The 21,537-nt window shown below is 51.8% G+C and overlaps 2 protein-coding genes across 8 annotated transcripts in view; one reads left to right on the top strand and one right to left on the bottom strand.

Annotated features, from left to right (window-relative positions):
- The window catches only part of KIAA0513 (KIAA0513 ortholog), a 54,946-nt gene extending 48,388 nt beyond the window's left edge, over positions 1-6,558 (top strand). For all 4 annotated transcript variants that reach the window (XM_033127316.1, XM_033127320.1, XM_033127317.1 and 1 more), the window contains one exon: positions 951-6,558. In XM_033127316.1, the coding sequence (XP_032983207.1) occupies positions 951-1,000 (50 nt within the window). In that variant the 3' untranslated portion in view covers positions 1,001-6,558. The remainder of the gene's footprint in view (positions 1-950) is intronic.
- CIBAR2 (CBY1 interacting BAR domain containing 2) lies at positions 3,274-20,540 on the bottom strand. 4 transcript variants are annotated; one of them, XM_033127324.1, is made up of 9 exons: positions 20,365-20,540; positions 18,311-18,545; positions 16,445-16,513; positions 16,263-16,364; positions 16,151-16,156; positions 15,237-15,341; positions 11,873-11,986; positions 10,480-10,581; positions 3,274-7,180 (listed from the first exon to the last, which is right to left on the bottom strand). In XM_033127324.1, the coding sequence occupies exons 1-9, from the start codon at positions 20,382-20,384 to the stop codon at positions 7,127-7,129; spliced, it is 807 nt and encodes a 268-aa protein (XP_032983215.1). In that variant the 5' UTR covers positions 20,385-20,540; the 3' UTR covers positions 3,274-7,126. The 4 variants fall into 4 exon arrangements, with proteins under 4 accessions (XP_032983215.1, XP_032983212.1, XP_032983214.1 ...); XM_033127321.1 differs by lacking the exon at positions 3,274-7,180 and adding an exon at positions 9,356-9,662; XM_033127322.1 differs by lacking the exon at positions 3,274-7,180 and adding an exon at positions 9,522-9,758.
- Positions 20,541-21,537: the final 997 nt, after the last annotated feature.

Genomic DNA, 21,537 nt, shown 5'->3' on the forward strand with positions numbered 1-21,537 from the left:
TGGTTGGGTCCCCCCTCCTGTTTCTGTCTACGTAAAAGCACGGATGCTTCTCGTTCCAGTTGGAAATCCGTTTCTGCTAGGCAGGGTTTGCCAGGGGCTAGGGGGAGCTCGGCGGGTCCAAATGTAAAGATGTGTCGTGTTGCTCGGACTCTGAACTTGAAAATGGTCCAACTCTGGCCACAGGTTGCCCCTCCTTCTAAATGGCCACCGTGTGCCCTTCCTTTGTTTCTTGAAACACACTGCCATGAGGTACAGGGGTGGTATGGTAGGTGGAGAGGGGGTCTTGAGGTTATTCTAGAGTTTCTGACTTCTGTAACAAAAGGGCATCTGTTGCTGACGTCAGCTTCCCTAATCTATGCCTGGGTCCACCTTCATGCATCACCCCACCTTCATGCATCACCACAAACAGCTCTTCCTCGTGGCCTCCAAAGCCTTCCACTTAAATGTGTATTTGGATTGACCAGTATTCTTTTAAAAAAAACACCACTTCCTCCTGCACCAAGTTAAAGGAGTCGCAAAGGAATGGCCTCAAGAGCTTGGGAGAGTGTTAGAGGCGCCTCCAGATGTTCTTAGATGTTGTCACTAGCCCCACCAAAGTGCCAGCAAAGGGCACGAACACTGTCCCCTCTCGCACCATGTGGCCCTTGTGCAGGCTCCATGGCAAAGGGGGCTCCCGTGACACAGTTTATCTGCCCACACCAGGAGGGCCTGGGCGGCCACCCTCTGTAGCATCGTTTCCATGAGAAGAGGCTGCTCGGTTCCAAGGAGTGCACTTCCCGACATGCAGCGTGCTGGTGGCCGAGGGCTCTGTGTCATCACGCACCTTCAGAAGCCTGCACTCACTGCTCCTGATGAAGTTCTGATTTGTCACTGCCCCAGGGAGAAGAGCAGGACATGCCTGTCCGTGCCACCATCTTTCTTCCACGAAATAACGTTGTTCTCTCTTCCAGAGCAATATAAGCTGCTGAGCGACCACATCGAACAGATGGCCACTGAGTAGGCCACCGGAGGGCGCCCAAGGCACCCCTTGGGAAGACTGAGGGTCACGCCCTCTCCTGGGCCAGCGCCTGGCTGTCACCCCATCCGACGACCCTGCATGACATCCATGACATCGGCAGCACCTACAGCCTCTCCACGCTGCCCCAGAACTAGCAGTTCAAAGACTCCGATGCCCGTTCTCCCCGCCTCCTCTCTGCCTGTGTCTGCTCCCCTATCCACGTGCCAAAGTGTTCCTGGGATTACATGGCTAAAACGAGGTGACTGTCCATACCCCCAAGTGTCAGGCCTGTGACATAGGACTGAGGGAGGAGGAAGAAGGAGGCCCAGCTGGGGTGGGCACAGGGCAGGGTCTGCCTGCAGTCTCCTGCAGGAGAGGGTGGGGTGCCTGTGGGAATATGGATGAGCGTACACACCAGTGACACGGGGCAGTCATGGGTGATGACGTGGGCCCTTTGTTTCAGGCGTGGGACGGGGCAGAGGGGGCAGTGGCCCCTCTCAGTGTCGGTCCACAGCTGGTGCTGGCCTTTTCCTGGCTCCCCCTCCATATGACAGGCACTAGTCACAGGAACCTCGAGGAGGAGCGAGACGCCTCCTATTTTAGGGAGGGAGAGAGACTGGGGCAGAGGACATGCCTTCCTGTGGGCAGAAGGCCTGGCCACATGCAGGCTGTGAAGTGCCCTGGAGACATCACTGTATCAGTCACACCAGCACTGAGGTGTCTGTGTCAGGCGTCTGAACCGTTCCTGGGCAGCTGACAGCTTCGTTCTGAAGCAGAAAAAGCCCTGCCACTCACTCCCTGCGAGGAGCATCAGGCTGTCTGTCCCAGAAAGCAGCACAGAAAAGTGTCTTCAGTAGCTGCAAGACAGCCACCCTTTCTAAAAGCAAACAGTGCTGCTCTTCATTTCAAAAAAGGCAGGAAAATCTGTTGGTGTTACAGACGCTGGGCCCAGGCGGCTCCTGGTGGCGGCTGTACTTGGCTCTTTGGCGGAGTGACTTCGGAGCGTGCTGGGCCCTGCGCTCCCTGGCAGCTTCGGGAAGGTGCCCTTACCTTCTGCAGCCTCAGCCCTTTGAGCTCTTCCCTGCAGACTCTGCACAGACCCTCCTCATCTCACTTCCAGAGGCTGGGAAGCGTGGCTCTCCTCCCTGGCTTGGTACCAGCTTGAGGGCACTGAAGTCTGACCCCCAAGCATCCAGCATGCTGGCTCCTCTGCTGGGAATATTTCAGCCTGGTTTCCTCGGCCTCCTGCCCATCACTCTCGGGCCCTGACCTTGACATAGGCCTGTGGGGCTCTCTTTTCTCCCTTCGTTCGCCCATCCTGTTTTCCCTACTACCTCCTCCGACTTGCAATCACGTTACCTTGCTGTTTTTTCTTGAGCGTAACAAATACACACCTGATCGTCGCTTACCCAGCCACTGCTCAGAAGGGTTCCCTGCTAGAATGCATGCCTCCCTAGAATGTTCCAGAGAAGAGCTGGCATTGGTTGAGCCATTGAATACACATCGGGGTAATCATAAGAGAGGCGCCGTGAAACATGGTCTGTTCTGAGCGTGTGGTGTGAACTGTTGCCCGGCAAAAGAGCTGGGGAGCGGGGCTTCAGAAACCTGGCTTGTTTTCTGATGGCAGCGTGTGTGTGTGTGTGTGTGTGTGTGTGTGTGTGTGTGAGAGAGAGAGAGAGAGAGAGAGAAAGAGACGTCAGCCTCGCTGGTGATGTCACTATACAGAAAGCACTGGCCTGTTGCCAGTTTGCTTGCCACGCCAGGGCCGGTCACACAGGCTGTGTCGTGAGCCCCCAGCCCCACTGTTGGGGCCCCATGACGGTGCATGTCTCTACTGAATACACATTGATGAGCGTGTGGCCCCCCCAATGCCTCCTTCAGATAATGCGTCCCCCCTTTAAATGTTCAACCGTGACCCCAATGTGCTGTGCTCCTTTCCCCCCCCTAACATCGGGGCCACACCGAGCGGCTTGTTCGAGGCCCTCACGGGGCTACTGTAGAGCCCCTCCCTTTAGCTTGCTTTTGTCGGCTTTAGTGTTCATTTCTCAGTAGTTGGTGGAAATGCATTAAGACTTCGAAATGCCCAAAAGATTTATCCTTGCATATCTAAGATTCTTGTGTAGAAGTTTGGATTCAGTCTGATTTCCAGAGGAAGAAAAGTAGATTCCAGGGGTGCTGGTGGGCAGGGGGGTAGCACACAGGCTTTGGAAGGAAATGCAGCTTCAACTTCTTTGGGCTTTTTCAAGCACTTTAACCTCACACATGATCTGGAGACCTTTTTTTTTTTTTTTTTTAATAAACCTCTTGAGATAGCAGTTGAAGGTGGAAGCAAGGGTTGCTTTGGTTTTTCCCCTCACTCCTTGTGCTCCTAAGTCCAGCTCCTCAGGGTAGAGTACGTGTGACCCAGAGGAACTGCCTGCCATGCTCAGCCCCACACGGGGACGCTGGCAGGGTCAGCGGGCGCCTTGGTGTGACCAGTGCAGGGGGCTCGGTGGCTGCCTGTTTCCTGTTGGCAGCTGCCTGGGGCTGAGCATTTCATCGTGGAGTGTGTCTGGCCCGTGTCACCTGGAGAAGCACAGCATTCCTGGCAGGGGGCTGGCAGCTGGCCTCACTGATACTCCCTCTCCCCTCCCTGTGACATTCTCTTCCCTCCGCCTGGTCAGAGCAGACACAAGACACACCCTCTGAGGTACCAGCCAGCATGGGGAGCTGGTGACCCAGTGCACACACAGGATGCTTTGGTCAGAGAGAGCTCTGGTAGCCCTTCCTATCGACTCAGGAACCTTACTCAGTGCAGGAAGCACAGAGCATATCCAAGAAGGGACTTTCCAGGACCAGCAGGTGGCGTGTCCCAAGCTGGGAGCTTTGAAGGCCTGCCATTAGCAGCGTCACTTCAGATGTTCTGTCGTCGGTCCCTCAGGGCTGTGTGAATCAGAGTGAGCCAAAGGACAGCTCACTCTCAAGGACAAAGTTCCCCGCTCAGAAAACGAGGTGAGGCTGAGACACGGCCTGATGTGTTTTTAGCCTTTGTTATAATGTTAGCAATATCGATGGATCCAGAGGGGCCACGTTGCTATTCAGATAGCATCTGCTGTGTGTGTGCGAATGCGTGCGCGTTTAACCAAAGGCAGGGGAGCCAGATTCTGATAGTGTAAGTTATTTGTACCGTGAAATGGAGTAGACTTTGATTTTCCTGTTGCCAAAAGACCAAAACAAAAAAAGTGGGCTGAGGCATTCTTAAAGTACCAAAAGGAGGACTAGAAAGAGTCCACTTCCTGAATTTTGTACCCAAATGAAAGCCTGCAGTGTTCAGGTTAACCCAGCGAGCCGTGGTGGGTCTAGGATAGAAGCCAGGGCGAGAATCAGAAGCACCACCTTTGGGTCCTATTCTCACCTCTCCACACTCAGTGAGACAGTGGGCTTCACGGTGTGGCAAGAAGGCACAGCTTGAGGTGTGCTTTTCCGGGACTATTGTATGTGGGTTCATTTATCAGCCGGGGCCCCTGGTATTCCAGCCTCCTGATGTAAAAGGTACAGCGTTCCCTCCACAGAGGAGGTTGTAAGAGGTTTCGTCTAACCCAGGTGTCTGGAACTGGAAGCCAGGGCCGCAAGCTGCAAGCCTGGTCTTCCTGCGTGTAACAGCACCCTAACCTTTGGCTTTTTAATTAGGGAGCATCCAGCTAGACCTGTGGTTAGGTCAGCTTGGTGACCAGTCACCTGAAACTTCAGACAACTGTGCAGTAGGGGGCTCAGTCCTTTGCCCAAAATGATGAGAACTCGGGAAGCGAGGGAAGGTAGGAGGGCTCAAGGCCCAGCCCCGACTGCTGGAGATGGTGCCGTGAGCCGCCTCCCGCCACGCCCAGCGGTCTCAGGCTCGTCTCTTCTCTCATCTTCCTCAACTGTAGACGAAGCTGCTGGGTGGAGGTCCCTACAGACCCTCAGCTCCGAGGGTTGGTCTTCTCGCCCCCTCCCGCCCCCACCCTGCCTTTCCGTTTTCCTTAACCATTGCTCTTATGACTCAGCCGTCTCACCCTGCTTTCCTGTAAATCATTTATTCCTTTTTATGATTCTCAAGGCTGGGTTTTACTTGAAAAGCTTTCAGCCGAGTTTCACGGTAAAGGGAAGTTGTATTGGTTGGAAGTGCCCCTAATGGACTACTGTGCAATGTTCAGACCCCCGACAGGAACAGGTTTTACTCAAGCCACACAGCCACATGTCCCAGCACGTACGTCTTTGTTGCCATGTGGCCGGGAATGGGAATGTGTTGGTTCTCCGGAGAACAAATGGATGAATCATTTCCAGATGGTTCACATTTAGCAGATGCACTCAAAGCTCAGACCAAGGCAGGCTCTCGGGGGGGTGTGGGGGGCGGGGGGCTCATTCTGGCCCTGGGTCTCCCTTGCCCAACCTGAGCCCATGTGTCCTGCTCGTTAGGAGGGGTGGAAGGAACACCTCAGGAGCCAGCCTGCTTTGTTCCATGAGTAACCTGGTGTTAGCCCGTGTCCCCAAGTTGGCCAGTCTGTCTGAGCTCTGAGCAGGGGGGTGAGTGGAGAGCTGAGGAGTGCACCCCCAGCCCTAGCTGGCTCCCCGGGATTCAAGTGGAGCAGAGCTCCCAGTGCCTGTCCTTCGTTCCTATTGGAAAGAGGGATACGCATCATTTCCAGGAGAGTCAGAATGTTCTAGGTTTGCCTATTTTCCCGTCATTTCCACATACACAGCTCCCACCGGACATCTGTGCCGTGGGGGAGAACCCAGATCCTGTCTGAACCTGCAGATTCCAGGCTTTGACAAGGCAAAGCCAGACCGGAGCGCCCCACCACCCCCACCCGGCACACACCCCTGGAGCTCCCTGCGCAGTGTTTGCACTTTAACTAGAAAGGACTAACCGGTAAATCCCCTTTGACGTGTGGGTCAGTCCTAGAATGGGACTGTGCCGATTCTCTCCTTGGCCCTGGACGATGTGCTTCTGGAAAGAGAAAGGGGAGTGCTCACCGGGCACCGTCTCCACAGAGGCTCTGACCCTGGTGGGGTGCCGATCGCTCCTGTGCTGGAGACAGCAAGGCTTAGGGTCTCCTGCCCCCGAGGTCAGGAGCCAGCCTGGGGCCATCGCTTCCTGTGGACGCCTTGAGAAAGACAAGCCAAATGTCTGAATACTAGGAAATTCAAACAACAGACGTAGATCCCCTTAAAATATGTAAATGTGTTAGAACATGGTCAGTCAGCCGCCTTTGTTGTAAACTGTGGCTTCTATTGGGGTACAATCTGTTTTCCCTTACACCCCAGTTTGTCTCAGACCTACACTTCGCATTGCCACACGTGGACATCACCTTTAGTAGCCCCAAAGTAGAGTTCAGTGGTGCAGGTCTTTTATGTGTCTCAGTTATGCAATTTTGTGTCACATCTGGTGATGTCGTACAAACTGTATTTTAAGGTTGAGAAAGTTTCAAGGTTGAGGATCTCAGAACAGTGCTAAAATCAAGCTGTTTCCTGTGAAGAAAAAAAAAATATATATATATATGTCTATATATATATCGCACCTCAGATTGTCAGAAGGTGGAAACTGAAATAAATTATCTTTAGAGAAAAAAAATTCAGTCTCTTTAATTATTGTTTTCACATATCTGAGGACTTGTCACAGAATTTGCAATCTTCTCAGTGACATCAGTGGCTTTTCAGAAGAAAACTTTTTTTTCTGGGGTGAATGTTTTTATCACTTCGGGTGAGTGTTTGGGTCTTGTCCAGATGTGTGTGTGTGTCTCATGGGAAATGCTAAGAAAGGCAGCGTTCCTCTGAATGCTATGGAGCCCAGAATTGTCAGTTTGGGCATTTGGGGGTATCGTAGTGATTGGAGTGGCCCCCCTCCTGGACTGGATCTCAGTCTAGGCCTCTAAGATGCCTCGACCGCTTTCCAGCTGGAATCCTGATCCTGCTTATCCTCTGAGCCCAAGCTGTTCACCCCGTGCATTTGGGGGCTTGGATGTTGTGAATGGACCCTGATTCCAGCTCCTACCTGATGCAAACAGGGCGCCTTCATCAGTCCTTTCCAACTTGGTTCCACGGCTGCATTTTATGAACTGTTTGGGCTTTCTCTTGTTCTGATTAGCAGAGGTCAGTAGCTGCATTGTATTCTCATGCTCTGGCCCAAACAGATCTGAGCGGTGAGGCTGAGGAGCTGCAAAGGGCCTGGGACAAGAGTGGTCGGTACCAGGGCAACAGGCTCAGACAAAGGTGCAGGCAGGTTACCTTCCTCCCCGCTGTCTGAGATCGGCTGGAGTACCTCTCCCTGTGCTCGGTGGGGACGGGGGCCTCCATGTCCCCAGCTCTCCCACCCAGTCTTGAAGACCCCTGCCCCCTCTTCACCAAACATGGAGGAGTGGGACCAGGTGGCAGATGTCCCCAGCTCTGGGACATCACATCTGGATGTTTCCTCTGGTGCTAAGAGAATCCCACAAGCAGTAGCCCAGGACTGGATTCAGAGGCAACGCCACGGAAGTGGTAGGACCCTTCTGATGGGCACTAAAACCCTGCAGAGCAGGGGCAGGGTGGTAGGTCAGGTCCCGTTCTACTTCCTGCACAACTGACTGTATGCCTTTCACCAAATAATTGAGCCTCAGTTTCTTCATTTGTAAAATGGGAAGGAAATCATCACTTATCCTTGACGGTTCCTGTGAGAATCAAATGCAGTATATGCAAACGGCAGAATGATGCTTATTACTCTCCAATCCATTCCCTCATTTTCCCGATGAGTATAAACCCCGGGAGGTGTACCCATAGGAAGGGTCCTACCCATTAAAGAAAAAAAAAAGAACCAAAGTATTCTGTTTAAATTTTACAGGAACAAATTTAAAATGTATTATTCAAAAATCACAACACTAAATATAAAAGAAATTTAAACAAGCTTTCAAATGGTGGGGTTTTTTTGTTTGTTTGTTTGTTTTTCAAGTTGTAACTTTTTTACTTCTGACCTTATTGAAGCTTAAAACTGCACTGATACTTCTGGAACACTCTGAGTGACTTTTTCCCCCTTAAATTCCTGTGGAACGCACCCGTCTGCAGCGTGCTACCAGGCTCTCTCCTGCCACAGCGCCAGAAACGCTCTGCTCCTCTTAAAGAAACATCTCAGCTCTTCCCATATGTGGGACCAGGGTCTTACTCATGAAGCCATTTTTTAATGTCATGAGAAGTGACTGCTGTCTTCTCCCATATTCAGATATCTCCACAGATTGCTCAGGGAGAAGTGAGGTGAGTTTGCTCTCAGTAACTAGGAGAGAAAAGCAAGAAAGGCACAGGAAGGAAGACGGGCAATACAGTAGTTCAGAAAGACCCCAAAAGTCATGCTCCTTCTGTCCCTGCCCATGCCACCTCCCACCTGGGGGCCCCAAAAAAGAGTAGAAATTTTGTCACCACTTTCCAAGTGACCTCCCCCCCACCCCCGCAAGGAGATAGTGCAGGAGAAGGCTCTTGGCCAACTATCCAACCCTGTACTTAGGAACATTTGGTCTCTGGGTGCACTGGGCCAGAGGGCACATTTAATGAGCACTTACTATGTGCCAGGCACCATCAGGCTCCGGGACCACCAGATGAATAAACAACGTTATTTTCCTTTAGAAACTAGCAGTGGGATTGGGACAGAGCTGAGGTTAAAAAAAAGTACGTGTGTGTGTGCGCACATACATATGCTTATAGTTATAAAGTATAAGAGAAAATATATTGTCTAAAATGTGACTATGTGTACTATATAATACAATCAATGAATATGTTATTCTATAAGTTATCTATTATATAGAAAATACAGAATATTTTAATTATTTTTGGAGTGTTCTCCTGGGTGGAATCAGGGTGGGCTTCCCTGAGGAGGTGCCACGGACCTGGATTTGGGGTAATAAAAGTCACCGTGGTGAGGACATTAATCCTGCAATGATCCCATGAGGAAGGTTTTGTGTTCCCCACGTTACTGATGAGAAAATCATGTACCCACCCCTACCTTCACCTGCCTCACCCCTCCACCTCCCTGGACTTCTATGATGTGTTGCTCGTCCCAAGGTCATCCCTGCATATCATGTTCACGTGTTATGGGGTGAACCATGTCTCCCCCCAAACTTATACATTGAAGTCCTCACTCCCAGGGCCTCCGAACGTGGCCTTATTTGGAAACAGAGTCTCTGCAGATGTAGTTAGTTAGAATGAGATCATACTAGATAGGGTGGATCCCTGCTTCGGTGGGGCTTGTGTCCTTATAAAAGGAGGGAATTTGGACGCTGACATGCACACAGGGTTTAAACACCCGAATCCCCAGGTCATAGGTGAGAAATGAGAGCCAGCCCAAGTCAATTTGGGGTGCACCCCACATTTATTGAGCACCTATTATGCATCAGGCACCGTGCGAGGCACAGTGATCCCCAGAGCGACCTGGGAGGTGAGTAATATTGTCCCTGTTGTCAGGTGAGGAAGCTGAGGCTCGGAGGACATGTGACTTGCTGGGGGTACACAGTAGAGCCCCCTGAGCATTCAGGGTCAGCCCCTATTTTTCCACCTGGGGAGTTCTCATCCTATTGATGGTGTCCCGGCCCAGTCCCTTGAGGTCCTCCACGGGATCCTCCTCGGCAGGATGGTCTTCACTCGCTTCCGCTTCTCTCCTCCGGCTCCGTATGATGCTCTGATCGCTCTAAACCACCATCATCATCATCACAGCAACATCAGTGATAATGAGGCCACAAGTTATCGAGCATTTTCTAAGTGCTTCGTGTAGATTTGTCCAACCCTATGAGGGCGGTACTGTTATTAGCCCCCCACCCCCACTCCCTTTGCAGGGGAGGAATCTAAGGCACAGAGAGGTTAAGGAACTTTCCCAATGTCACTCAGTTTGGAGCAGTGGGTGTGGACCCAGGCAGCCTGGCTAGGGGCTGTACTTGCTCCACTGCCTTTAGAGAGAATTATTCAGAAAGCTAAGAGACACCCCGTACCCCCTTCACACATTGTGGGGCAAGCTCCTGCCTCGCCTCCCACCCACTGAGTGAGGGAACCTACCCTATTGTCCCGAGGGTGCTTAGAGTCTCAGCTACTTGACTGAATTCTCAGAGGTTTCCCTGCATAACTATAAATGTGCCTGATCGCTGGGCTCGTGAGGTCACAGTAGTACATGCACCGTATTACTTTCCTCAAGTCTGAGAAATGCTGGCTTCTGACCCACGGGAACAAGCGCTAGGAGGCGGAAGAGCGCCTTCCAGAGCCCTCTTCTCAAGTGGACATACTTCAGGATGCCTCTAGGGGGCGCTCGGGACACGTGGCGGCAGCACCCCTGAGTTCCGAGGTTTATCCATTCCTCTTCCAGGTGAGTCCAGGTCAGACTCGCCAGCAGCCCTCCCCACTCCTCCAGGAGCGCCTCTTTCTCAGCGACTCGTTTCCAACCCATGTTCTCAGAAGGCCTCCCCGAGGTCACTTCAGTTTGTCACAGGTTTGACAGCCCCACCCCTAGTGCTCACCTGGGCTGGGAGAGACCATGGGACCGCTGCTGAGGGGGTGGTATCCGTGAGTGGCTGAGCATTGTAATGCCCACAAACTCCACGCATCTTGGCTCTAAAATCCTGACGAGGAGAGACCCACGGGGGTTAGATCCAATCAGGAAACAAAGAGGGGGTGGGAAGGGAAGATGGTGCAAAGAAGGCGAGTGCGCAGCTGACGCTGCTGGAGTCCCCACCTGCACCGACCTATCTGAGAGCCTCCTGTTCCTTATTCTATGTGATCCACAACAGCCCGGTCAGTGGGTGTTATCATCTGTTTTATAGACGGAGGCCCTGAGAGGCTAGGTTACATGCCCGTAGTCACACAGGGAAAATGAGAGGTCACTCTTACCCCTAAAAGAATATCACCGAGATGAGTGAAGGCGCAAGAGCACGTTCGATCTGCCTTTGCCTTCATGTGGTGGTTTTAAAGTTTATCTACAAAGTCTTAGAATTCACTCCTCCCCTTGAATGGGGCCGTAGTGACCGACTGGTAAGGAATAGAATGTGGCAGAAGCAACGACACTAAGGTTCTTCTAAGGTTAAGTCATAACAGGTGATACAGTTTCTGCCTGGCTCTCTTGGATGATCGATCTTGGACCAGTTGGTGGTGCTGTGAGGAGGCCCGTGCCACGTGGAGAGGCCACAGGTAGGTTTTGGGCTGCAGACCCCACTGAGGACCAGACAGGACGGGCTTTGTGGGTGTGTGGCTCCTGCGGTCGCCCCGGTCCCCAAGCTCAGAAGGAACCTGCTGTCACCATCTTGAAATTCTTAATAATTGCTGAACAGAGGGCCTACATTTTCATTTTCCACTGAGCTCTGCAAATCACGTGGCCTGTCCTGCACCCAGATGACAGCCATCACCTACCAGACATGAGGGAAGAAGCCTGTGAAAGGACTGCAGCCCCAGCTACTGACCGAAAACCGAGGCAAATGAGGACCTAGAGCTGGTCCTATCAGCCTCAGAGCCACACACGGAAATCACGAGTGACTGCTGTTTTACACCCCGGGCAGACAGTGCCTGCCGGATTTTCGTCCGCTCAGGTGGGGGAACAAGCACCTTGTCTATATCCAAACAATACTGAGCACCATCAGTCTGGAGAGGCTTTTTGTCGTCGTTGACTCATTTGTTTGGATTTAAACACCCAAGTGATGACAGACACATAGATATTCCCGAGAGAACGTGTTTGGAAATTCCCCAGCTCTAGGTTTGAGACCCGGGGGCGGATGTTTAAAATAGTTCATCAAAATGAGTCTTCGATATTATAAAAATTGCAAAATGTTACCAACAGAAACCGCTTCTATCGAGACAGAACCTAAACTGATTTCAGCCCCACAGTGCCACCAAACAGAACATAGGGCGTGTGTCACCTACCTCTACATCTCTCTCCAGGTCATAGTTGTCCAGGGCCTGGAAGGCACTGGAATACACCTCCACTGCTTTCGTGTGGAAGACCATCTCGATAGTTACAAAGTCCGAAAAAATTTTCTATGGGGAGAGAAGCCCAAAACACAGAAGGAACACTCTCAGAAGGAGAGTCCTGGGGACGGTCACCCCACATGTAGACAGACTGGGGGGTGAGGGATGTTAGTTGTCCTTATGGGGACAGGTCCTTGGTCAGTATGTTATTTTTAATTTGTGTTTGTTTGAACAGATAATGCCTCCCCATTCAAAAGCTGCCTTGCACAGGGATTGTTCCAGAAATGTAGAGGCCTTGTTTCTCAGCAAGGACTTTTTGAGGGGCATCCTTTTCTCTGCTCTGTCAACCTGGGCTCATCCACTCAGCCTTTGCTTCTCTCATTTTGAGGACAGGTGTTTGCAAAGGTTGATGGCTACAGACCATCAGCCTCTGTCACCCATGGGCTTTGAGTGGGTCCTCCAGGATAGGGAGGGGTTGCTGCTGATTGACATTGCTCGACCCAGTGACCCCTCTTTCCCCCCCTCTTTCCCCAGGCTTTGACAAGCCACAGCCTGACGAGTTGGCTTGTCAAAATGTAATTAGTGATAGAGATGTTGGCCTCTTTTTGATCAGATGGTTTGTCTTGGCTCAGAAAGCTCTTAAACAGAGTTCCTATGGCATGTTCAGCCCTGTGGGGGTGCCTACTGTGTGCAGGCCTAGCACAAACTCCTACTGTGTGTCAGGCCTGAAAGGAGACTCCTACTATGTGTGTGTGTGGGGGAACCTGGCACAAGCTCCCACTGTGTGTGGAATCCTACCAGGACACAGGCTTGATGCTGGGGGAGGAGCCTGCAGTTTGGAAACAGGGCACTTCAGGTAACATGGGAAGCACCTGGGAGAGGTGGGCCAGAGGAAGTCTGCAAGGCAGCCTGGGAGAAGAAAGAGGAGAAGGGCCCAAGACTCACGGAAATCCCTCCTCCTGCCTCCTCCGCTCCTGCCCCTGGGAGGCAGTGCTGGTGATAGTAGCTGTGAATCAAGAGGTGGGGTCCAGGCCTCATCCTGCCGTTACTGGCATGAGGCCTGGGGAATGATTTATCCTCTGCAGCCCCAGTTTATTTATCTGCACTTTAGGGATAGGGTGGCCCCAGTTCACACAGATTCAGTTAGCCCTCAGTCCGTGCTCCCCACATCAGCACTAGCCCCCCTGGGAGCTTATCAGAAATGCGAAGTCTCCAGCCCACCCAGACCCACCCAATGGGAATCCAAGGTGGGCCCATCGTCTGCATTTTTAAGGAGCCTTCCAGGTGACTTCTGATGTGCACTCAGGTATGTGAACCCCTGTATGAAAGCGTTATTTACATTCTTTTATATAAGCTGGAGAGCTATTTTGCAAATGTAATCATTTTATTAGAAGTGTGACCTAAAACCAATGTAGTGGTAATCATTATTTCAAGGTCTGGATTTTCTCTCTTAAAATTTGGAAGGCTTTTTAGGGGGTGGTTTGGATAAGCTTCTCTTACAAAGTTAACCCCAGAAGTGGAAAGGATGCCCACTTTAAACCGCTTGCTTCTGTTGGGCCCTCACCGTGGAGGGGGGCTGAGAATCTCGTATGCTCTGAGCGCACCCCGCGGAGCCGGGCTTTCAGGCCTCACAAACATCAGGGGTTAAAAAAGGTCAGCTGGTGGTTTTAGGTCCTGCCTGCAACATACCGTGTTTCCCCGAAAATAAGACCTAGCCGGACAATCAGCTCTCATACATCTTTTGGAGCAAAAATTAATATATTATAATATTAATATATTATAATATAATATAATATATTAATATAATATAAGCAAAAATTAATATAAAATATAATTAATATTTTACTATAACATAAGACCGGGTCTATGATATGATATGATATGATATGATATGATATGATATGATATGATATAAAATAAAATACCGGGTCTAATATAATATGATATAGTACCCGGTCTTATATTAATTTTTGTTCCAAAAGACGCATTAGAGCTGATTGTCCGTCTAGGTCTTATTTTCGGGGAAACAGGGTAGATGCTGGAGCACTAATTACCACTGTTTCACTCACTTGTGTCTTTGCTCATTTATTCGTGCATTTCCCAAATATTTACTGTGTACCGCTAAGTGCCAAGCCCTGGACCTGGTGCCCGAGACCCAGCAGGGGACATGACATGCAGGCGTCGGCCTTGTGGCCATGTGGTGTGGGAGGCAGGCATGGGACAGCAAGTTCTCCACTATGCCCTCCACTCCCTGATGAGTGGCACGTGGCACACCAGGGGCCTGTGGCAAGGCAGGGTGTTACCTCTATGGGGACAGGGGCCTCACTTTGCTGGCTACGGTGTCCTCCGCTTCAGACATAGTGACTGGCACATAATAGGTGTGTAGTCAACGTTTGTTAGATTAATGAGTGAATTAAAGATACAATTAATCTATCCCACTGGGCTAATTTCCCCCAGAGGGAGCAGAGCATTGTATCAACAATGGGGCTGGACCACTCTGGAGGTCAGGCAAGTTTCCTGAGGGATGAGGAGCGTTACATCTCAAGGCAGAGTAAGGGCAGAGACTTCATGGTACAGGGCATAGCCTGTGCAAAGGCCCTGAGGTACCAAGGGGCTCGGTGCACTTGAGCCTGGAGTGGTATGTCCATGATGAGGCTGGAGGGTTGGGCTGGGGCTTTGGGAGCCTCGGGGTGGATTTCATTCTTTATCCTTATACAAGGGAGGCCACGGGGTTGTGTGGAACCCAGGAGTGACAAATTGGAGCTGCCTTTTGTGAGATCCTTGGGGCTGCAATTTGGTAAATGGACTAGAGAAGGGTCAAGTGGGTGAGGGGCCTTTGTGATCAGCTTGTCCTTCAAGATCCCAATGTTCTGAGGCCCTCTTATAAGCAGGGGCCAGGCTCTGAGCCCAGGGTTCTGGGTTGCGGTGGGGTAGCATCCAGGGGAAGGAGGGAAGCGCCCATGTGCTTAGAGCTTCATGGAGGAAGTCATGCCAAGTCATGTGGGTCCTTGTGTGGAAACGAAAGGGGCCCGGGGAGATAAACTCTGCCAAGTTCTCCTGGTGGGGAGCTGGGCCTGGGTATTGAGAAGGCCCGGCTGCTGAATGCTGGCTTCCGGGCAGGCCAGCTGTGCAGGACAGCTGCCCTGAGCAGCCGGCCTCTTACCCCTGCAGCCAGGATTAGACCGGATTAACTGTCCTGGAGCTGAGTGGCCACAAGCTCACATACACGATCACACACACACAGCATACATACACATGTGCACACACACATGCATGAGGCAGGCCCCAGTACCTCCAACAAAGGACCGACCACCCCTACCTGCAGGTCCTTCAGCTTCTGCCTCTGAAAGGCGTCCACCGTCTCCTCTAGCTGGTGGGTGGTGTGGCTGGCATCCACCGAGGCCCTCTGCACACTAGTCTCTGCCTGCCCCGGTGATAAAAAGTATCAGCAGTGGTTCCATTCTGGATCATTCTGTCTCCTGCCCTGCTTGTGGGCCAGCTCTCCTGCCTCATGGGTGTTTCTTGCCAATTTGGTCATCAAAGGAATGGCCAAGTAGAACCACCGCTAAAGGGGCAGGTGCTGCTTGGACAGACTTGCTTGCTAGCTGTGTGACCTTGGGCAACTCACTTAACCTCTCTGAGCCTCAATTTCCTGGCCTATAAAAGGGACAGTAATAAGACCTGCTTTGGAGGATTGTTGTAAGAGTTCAACAGTGGGCACTAGCTGAACTTTTATTACAACAGGTGCTTCACGTTAGACAATAATTAATTCCAGCCTGTGGAACACTCTTAGGTAATTAATTCCTTGGTTCCTTCGATCAACATCTATATGACCCGACTTTACACAGACAGGCACATGAAGAACCTGGATTTTTAGAGTCAGGTGCCTCAGCTGAGTTTCAGGTTTGGCCTGTTAACTCACCCATGTGACATTGGAGAAGTTACCATTCTTAGCCTGGATTTCCTCTTCTAGAAGTGCCTACCTGGAGTGAGTGTTAAATAGGTAACTGGAGAAGGGGAGTGACTGCTGACCTGCTGAATAGTGTCAGTGGTGAGACAGAGCCCAGGGCTCCTGGCTCCCAGCCTCCCCCCACACACCCCCCTCGACTCTCCCATCCCGAGCTCAGGGTCCAGCACACACCTGCCCAAGGAAAAGCTCACCTCGCCGTTTTGTGAGGTCATTCGTTACCTGTGTGCAATTCTATCTTGCCCAGACAGACATGTGGCCCTCACCTGAGACTGAGAAAAGTGCTGTTAAGGAGCCAGGTTAACCAGCAGCCTCCACCAGAGGGCGCCATGGCCACCCTGGTCCAGAGGCCCCAGGCCCAACTCCAGGGAAGGATACAATCATTTGCCTATCGGAAGGTGACTTCTGCCTCAGTTTCTCCAGCTTTTCCAATTGTTTGATCTCATTATTCCGGACATGTTTGAATTTCTTGATCTCGGCCTAAAGGAAGAAGGAAGGAGGGCCGTTTTCTAGGGATTCAGTGCATCCAAACCCAGACGCTCTGCAGTGCCCTTGCTCACCCGTGTCTGCTTTATCTGCATCCCATAGAGTTTCAGGGGGTTGACGACCTTAGCCTCCAGCCTCTCGACCTGGGGGAGAATCAGAGCAGGCAGGGCCAGGGAGATGCCTGGTGACTGCATGGCCTCCAGCCTGCATGTATAGAGAGCCGTCTACACACACAGAGCTGCATGGTAGGAGCTTGCGTGTGTGTGTGTGGGGGGCACCCTCACCCTCCCTCACCCTTCAGGGTTGGGAGTACCGGTCTAGCACAGGGCTCTGCCTCCCAAGGGCTCGTGAAATACATTTCATCTTGATGAGGCTTGTTTCCTCGCCTGTGAAATGGGTGTAATGACTGTATCCATCCAGGGCATCATGTCAGCTCCATGAGACCCATCACTAGTTCCATTCTCTAAAATGCCTTAGGATCTTGCCGGGGGGCTAGACAGACCCGCTCAGGACACAGAACAGCCTGGGATTCGCAGCAGGGGGCAAGGGGGACGGGCTGAGCTACTGCCTCCATGCGAAGCCTAATACGAGGCACTTTAATAAACAACATCAGTAATAGTAATAATCACAATTAAAGCTAATGTTGAGGAAGTGCTTACCCTGCTCCCGGCATTGTTTGGAATCAGGACGTGTCACACTAGAGCAGGCCTAGGGGTGCCCCCCAAGGGGCTCCTGAAAACCCTGATTGTGGGACCACAGATGTTGTGACTCAGCAGCAGGTCCGGGGTGTGGCCTGAAAATCTGCATTTCTAAGTTCCCAGGTGAGGCTGCTGCTTTGAGGATGGCCTCCCCTGAAAATCTGGCTCACCAGCTGAGCCCAGAGAGCTGCACTCCCCACCGAGCCCCTGCGCCTTCACCAAGGCTTATGACCCTCGAAAGGTAAACACAAATCTAAAACAATGAATTTTCCCAGGTGCCAAAAGAGAAAGCAACTTCCCATCCCTTGCCTTAAAGCATTTTTTTTAGAAAACTTGCCATTGTGACTCCATTCTCTGTCCCTTTGAGACAGATCTAAACCTTTTTAAAAGCTAAAGAAACCGCTTGCTGGTTTTACAACCCAGGAATGGCAGTCATATCTTTGAAAGGTAAACATCAAGGTGATAGTGGCTAAGGAGATTCACCCGGGTGCCTGGCTCCAGGCTATAACCACCTGCTTGTCATAGAAGTGTTGAGAAATTTTACTTTTCCTTTGGATAACAGTGATTAGTTAATACAGGTGGCCGCCCAATCACCAAGGGGAACTAGGAAGTCTTATGTGACAAATGGTGCTGTCCCCTCACCTGACGACAAGTTTATCACCTGTCTGGAGAATGTGCATGGGAGGGGTTCTCTTGGCCTGGCTGTATGGGGAATGAGGTTTCTGTCTATCCTTGCCGTCACTAATCGGATCGCCTGTCTGGTTTAATGCTCCTTCAGTAGAAAAGCTGTTTTGTTCTTTTCGACAATCACAGAGAGGAGTGTTCTGGGCTGGCAGGAGATTTTTGTTTTTAACGATTTCCTAACATGCTGCAGCCTCCTTAGCCTCAGCCCGCAGCATGTCTGTCCTGTCTCCAGGCCTTCTGGGCCTTGGGGAATGTGCCTCCTGCCTGGGACTCAGGGAGCCCACAGCAGCAGCCCTTAGAACTGACTTCTTGGGTCTTCTTGCCTTGTCCACCCTTCGTCCAACTCTGCAAAGCCTCCTGGCTCCCAGTCCTGTAAAGGGAGGTGTGACCTCCCTCCCCCGCCCCCACACCCACACCCAGGGAGAGAATAGTGTTAAGTGTCCAACCTCTGGGGACACCTTGGGAGGAGATGTGTATGGATTGTGGCTCCCACAGGGCAGCTCCAACCCTGTGACCCGACCCTGGCAATGGGGTCAGGTCCTCGGCAACCCCACTCACCTGGGCCTGCCGGTAATCCTGCACTTTGGCCAGGTCCTCAGCAAAGTTCCTCAGGGTGACCCGCATCTCGGGGTTCTCGGTGTTGGCGAAGTCAATGAGCTGCTTGACCAGCTGGTCGGCCTTGTCGCGCAGCCGGGCCGTCTTGCGGGTGTAGGCAGCCAGTAGCGAGCAGAACTGGCCGAAGTACTTCTCAGCATTGGTCACTGTGTTCTCCATCACCCTCACCTGGCTGTCCCTGGGAAGGCAGGGGCCTGAGGGGTCGTCTGGGCAGTGACACAGGGCTCACCCACCCACCACCTTTCTCACAGGTGGCAAGCGCCGCGCCAGACATCTGGTCCCTGCGACAACACTCAAGGTTAGGTGTCAGCCCATCAAACTGGATGCAGGAGACCCACTGGGTCACAGAGCTGGCCCGTGGCCAGGCGGGAATACCAAGGTGGGTGTGGTTCCAAACCGGGCCTTCTCCCTCCCTGCAACCTTTTAGAGGACCTTTTGTCTCCCTGGCAGAGTTATTCCTTATTCCCTAGCTGCCATGGCCTCTTCCCTCTGAAATTCCTCCAATTCTAACTTTTCCCCAAGCTGTCAAATTTCTCTCCCTTCTCTGAACCCCGAAGCCTTTTTGTTTTACATTAATGAACTTTCTGGGGACCAGATTTAAGTGTACCGAAAAACAAGAGTGGAAAGTACAGAGATTTCCCGTGTACCGCCTCCCCCAGCATACCCACTTTGGCCTGTCAGTAACCTCTTGCATGACTCGGAGACATTTGTTACAAAAGATGAGCCAATAGTGATGACACACTATTATTCACTAAAATGCATACTTTACACGAGCGTTCACTCTTGGCGCGGTGCATTCTGGGGGTTCTGACAAAGGCCTGATGGCCTGTGTCCCCCATCACGGTGTCATACAGAGGAGTCTTACTGCCTAAAAATCCCATGCTCCCTCCATTTATCCCCAGCTCCCCTGCTGCCCGCCCCCAACCTGAAGCTTTAGTTTGTTCTTCTTGCATGTCCCTGATCACTTCCTGTTGTGCTTGGTTTCTGTCACCCTCAGTGTTGTGGGATGGGAGCCTCCTGCCTCATTTTTTTGTGCTGCCAGCCTGGGGTCTCTCCATTGCAGGTGTTCAGCGAACGTGTGTGGACTGAGTGGAGGCCCTGCTGAATTTTGTCTTCCCTAAACAGCCTCTGGGACTCACCTCCCTCCCCGCCCCTCTCTAGCGCAGCCCCTGCTTCTCCGTTTGACCAAAGTCCCCCAGCACCGCCCTCCAGTCACGTCCCTAAAGCTGGAAACTCTGAGGAGGGCCCTTTGTCCTCCTCCTAACAAATCCTAACTCATTCACCACTTCCCAGTTTGCAGAACATTCCACATGCATTACCCGTAAGTAAGGCTCTATTACTATCACCATTTCAAAATGAGTAAACTGAGGCCCAGAGAGGTGACGTATCTTGCTCCAAATCACACAGCTCTCTGAAGTATCAGTTCCTCCAGGTGGGGTCCTTGGACCCCCCTCCATCAGAATCACCTGAGGCCCAAGTTAAGCATGCAGTTTCCCAGGCCCTCAGCCCAGACTTGTGAACCAGAATCCACGTGAGTGAGGTCCAGGGGGCTGCAGAGACACCCTCGAATTTGCCACCTTCAGAGGAACCAGGCATAGAAACAATGGGATGAGGGCCCAGCGAGTTGCCAGAGAGCGGTGACAGAATGAGGCCGGAGGCAGAGGGGTCAGGGCAAACCCACAGAAGGGGTGATGCCTGGTGGGACTTTGGGGCATGAAGAGGGGTTTTCCAGCAAGGGAAGGTGGAGACGGACCCTGGGAATTGGCTACCCAGAGCTGTGGGCAATAGTGCTGGAGAAACAGAGGCCAGATTCTGGAAGCCTCTGTGATCCCTCCACCTTGCATGGGGTGTGGTGTGAGAGGGAGCCCACCCTTATCACCCCACCCTCCAGCCCTCCAAGCAATCCCAGCTGCCCCATCTGTGTTGGTACGTCAGGCCATGAAAACCCCGCTCATTCTCCCTCCCAGCAGGTCCAGCACCAGCGTGGGGCCACTTACCTGAAGAGAACAGTGTTCATTGTGACCAGAGGCACCAGCTGTCCTGGTCCTGAGAAATAAGGACAGGGCCCCAGGGGTCCTGCAGGCCCCAAGGAAGCAGGGCGGGGCTGGGAGCAGCTGCTGGGCCAGGCTCAAGGGACGCTGCCACCTGGTTCCAGGGCAACGTGGCCACCCACAGCTGCCCTGGGAGGAGCTTCAGGCTGGTTGCCTGGCAACCCCTCCCCAGGCCAGCCTCTCCCAGCAGGTTAGCAGGGCCTCGCCCAGACTTGCATCGACTCAGGGGGGGCCCAGAGAGCCCCTTACCCCTTGAAGATGGAGGTTTTTGTGGAACCGAGCAGTGTTGTGGTTCCCCAGGAGGTGGCAGGGATTGGATTTAGGGCAGCTTGTCCTGGGCCCAGCTACCGTGTTTTCCCGAAAATAAGACCTAGCTGACCATCAACTCTAATGCGTCTTTTGGAGCAAAAATTAATATAAGACCCGGTCTTATTTTACTATAGGACCCGGTCTTATATAATATAAGACCGGGTCTTATGTTAATTTTTGCTCTGAAAGATGCATTAGAGCTGATTGTCCAGCTAGGTCTACTTTCGGGGAAACACGGTATGTTTGTGGGTCCTGTGTGCGGAGGCCCCTCCTCCTGCTAGCAGGCCATCTGGCCTTTCCCTGGTGGGCTAGTGGGTAGGGTCCTAGGAGACCCAGTTTCTCAGGAGGGGTGTGTGAAAAAGTACAGAGTAAATTTGGGGGGGGGGATGTCTCGAGGCCTTAGAGCTGGATGAAGGGGACAGGGCACATGCCCAAAGGAACATCTTAAACATTTTTATCATCATTTTATTGTTTTTTCCTTCCATATTGTAAAGACTATCTGTTTAGTTAGAAAAGTAAGAAAATAGAGGTAACAAAAAGAAAATATGATAGCATGTATAAAATTGTACTAATTTAGTACAGTATATGCATTTCTGTGTACCTACATTTTACCTAAAGAAAAGACATAAGAAATGAATAACCACAACGATGATAAGAGATTGTGTGGAAAGAGGGGGGAGGTACAGGAGAGACAAGAATAGCAGAATGCTGGTAACTGTCGCTGTGTGGGACTCATCGTATAAGTCTGTTCACTTTGCGAATGTCTGGAGGTTTTCATAACGAAGAGCCTTTTTTTAAAAAGCATATATA

The sequence above is a fragment of the Rhinolophus ferrumequinum genome, chromosome 15 (assembly GCF_004115265.2).
Source record: "Rhinolophus ferrumequinum isolate MPI-CBG mRhiFer1 chromosome 15, mRhiFer1_v1.p, whole genome shotgun sequence".
Lineage (NCBI taxonomy): Eukaryota > Metazoa > Chordata > Mammalia > Chiroptera > Rhinolophidae > Rhinolophus > Rhinolophus ferrumequinum.

Excerpts from the sequence above, each read along its gene's own strand:
- CIBAR2 (XM_033127321.1), bottom strand. The coding sequence starts at position 20,384 with ATGAACACTGTTCTCTTCAG. Across the intron at positions 16,514-18,310 it reads AGGATTACCGGCAGGCCCAG|GTCGAGAGGCTGGAGGCTAA; the intron begins GTGAGTGGGGTT and ends ATTCTCCCCCAG. Across the intron at positions 10,582-11,872 it reads ACCTGGAGAGAGATGTAGAG|GATTTTAGAGCCAAGATGCG; the intron begins GTAGGTGACACA and ends TCTCCTCGTCAG.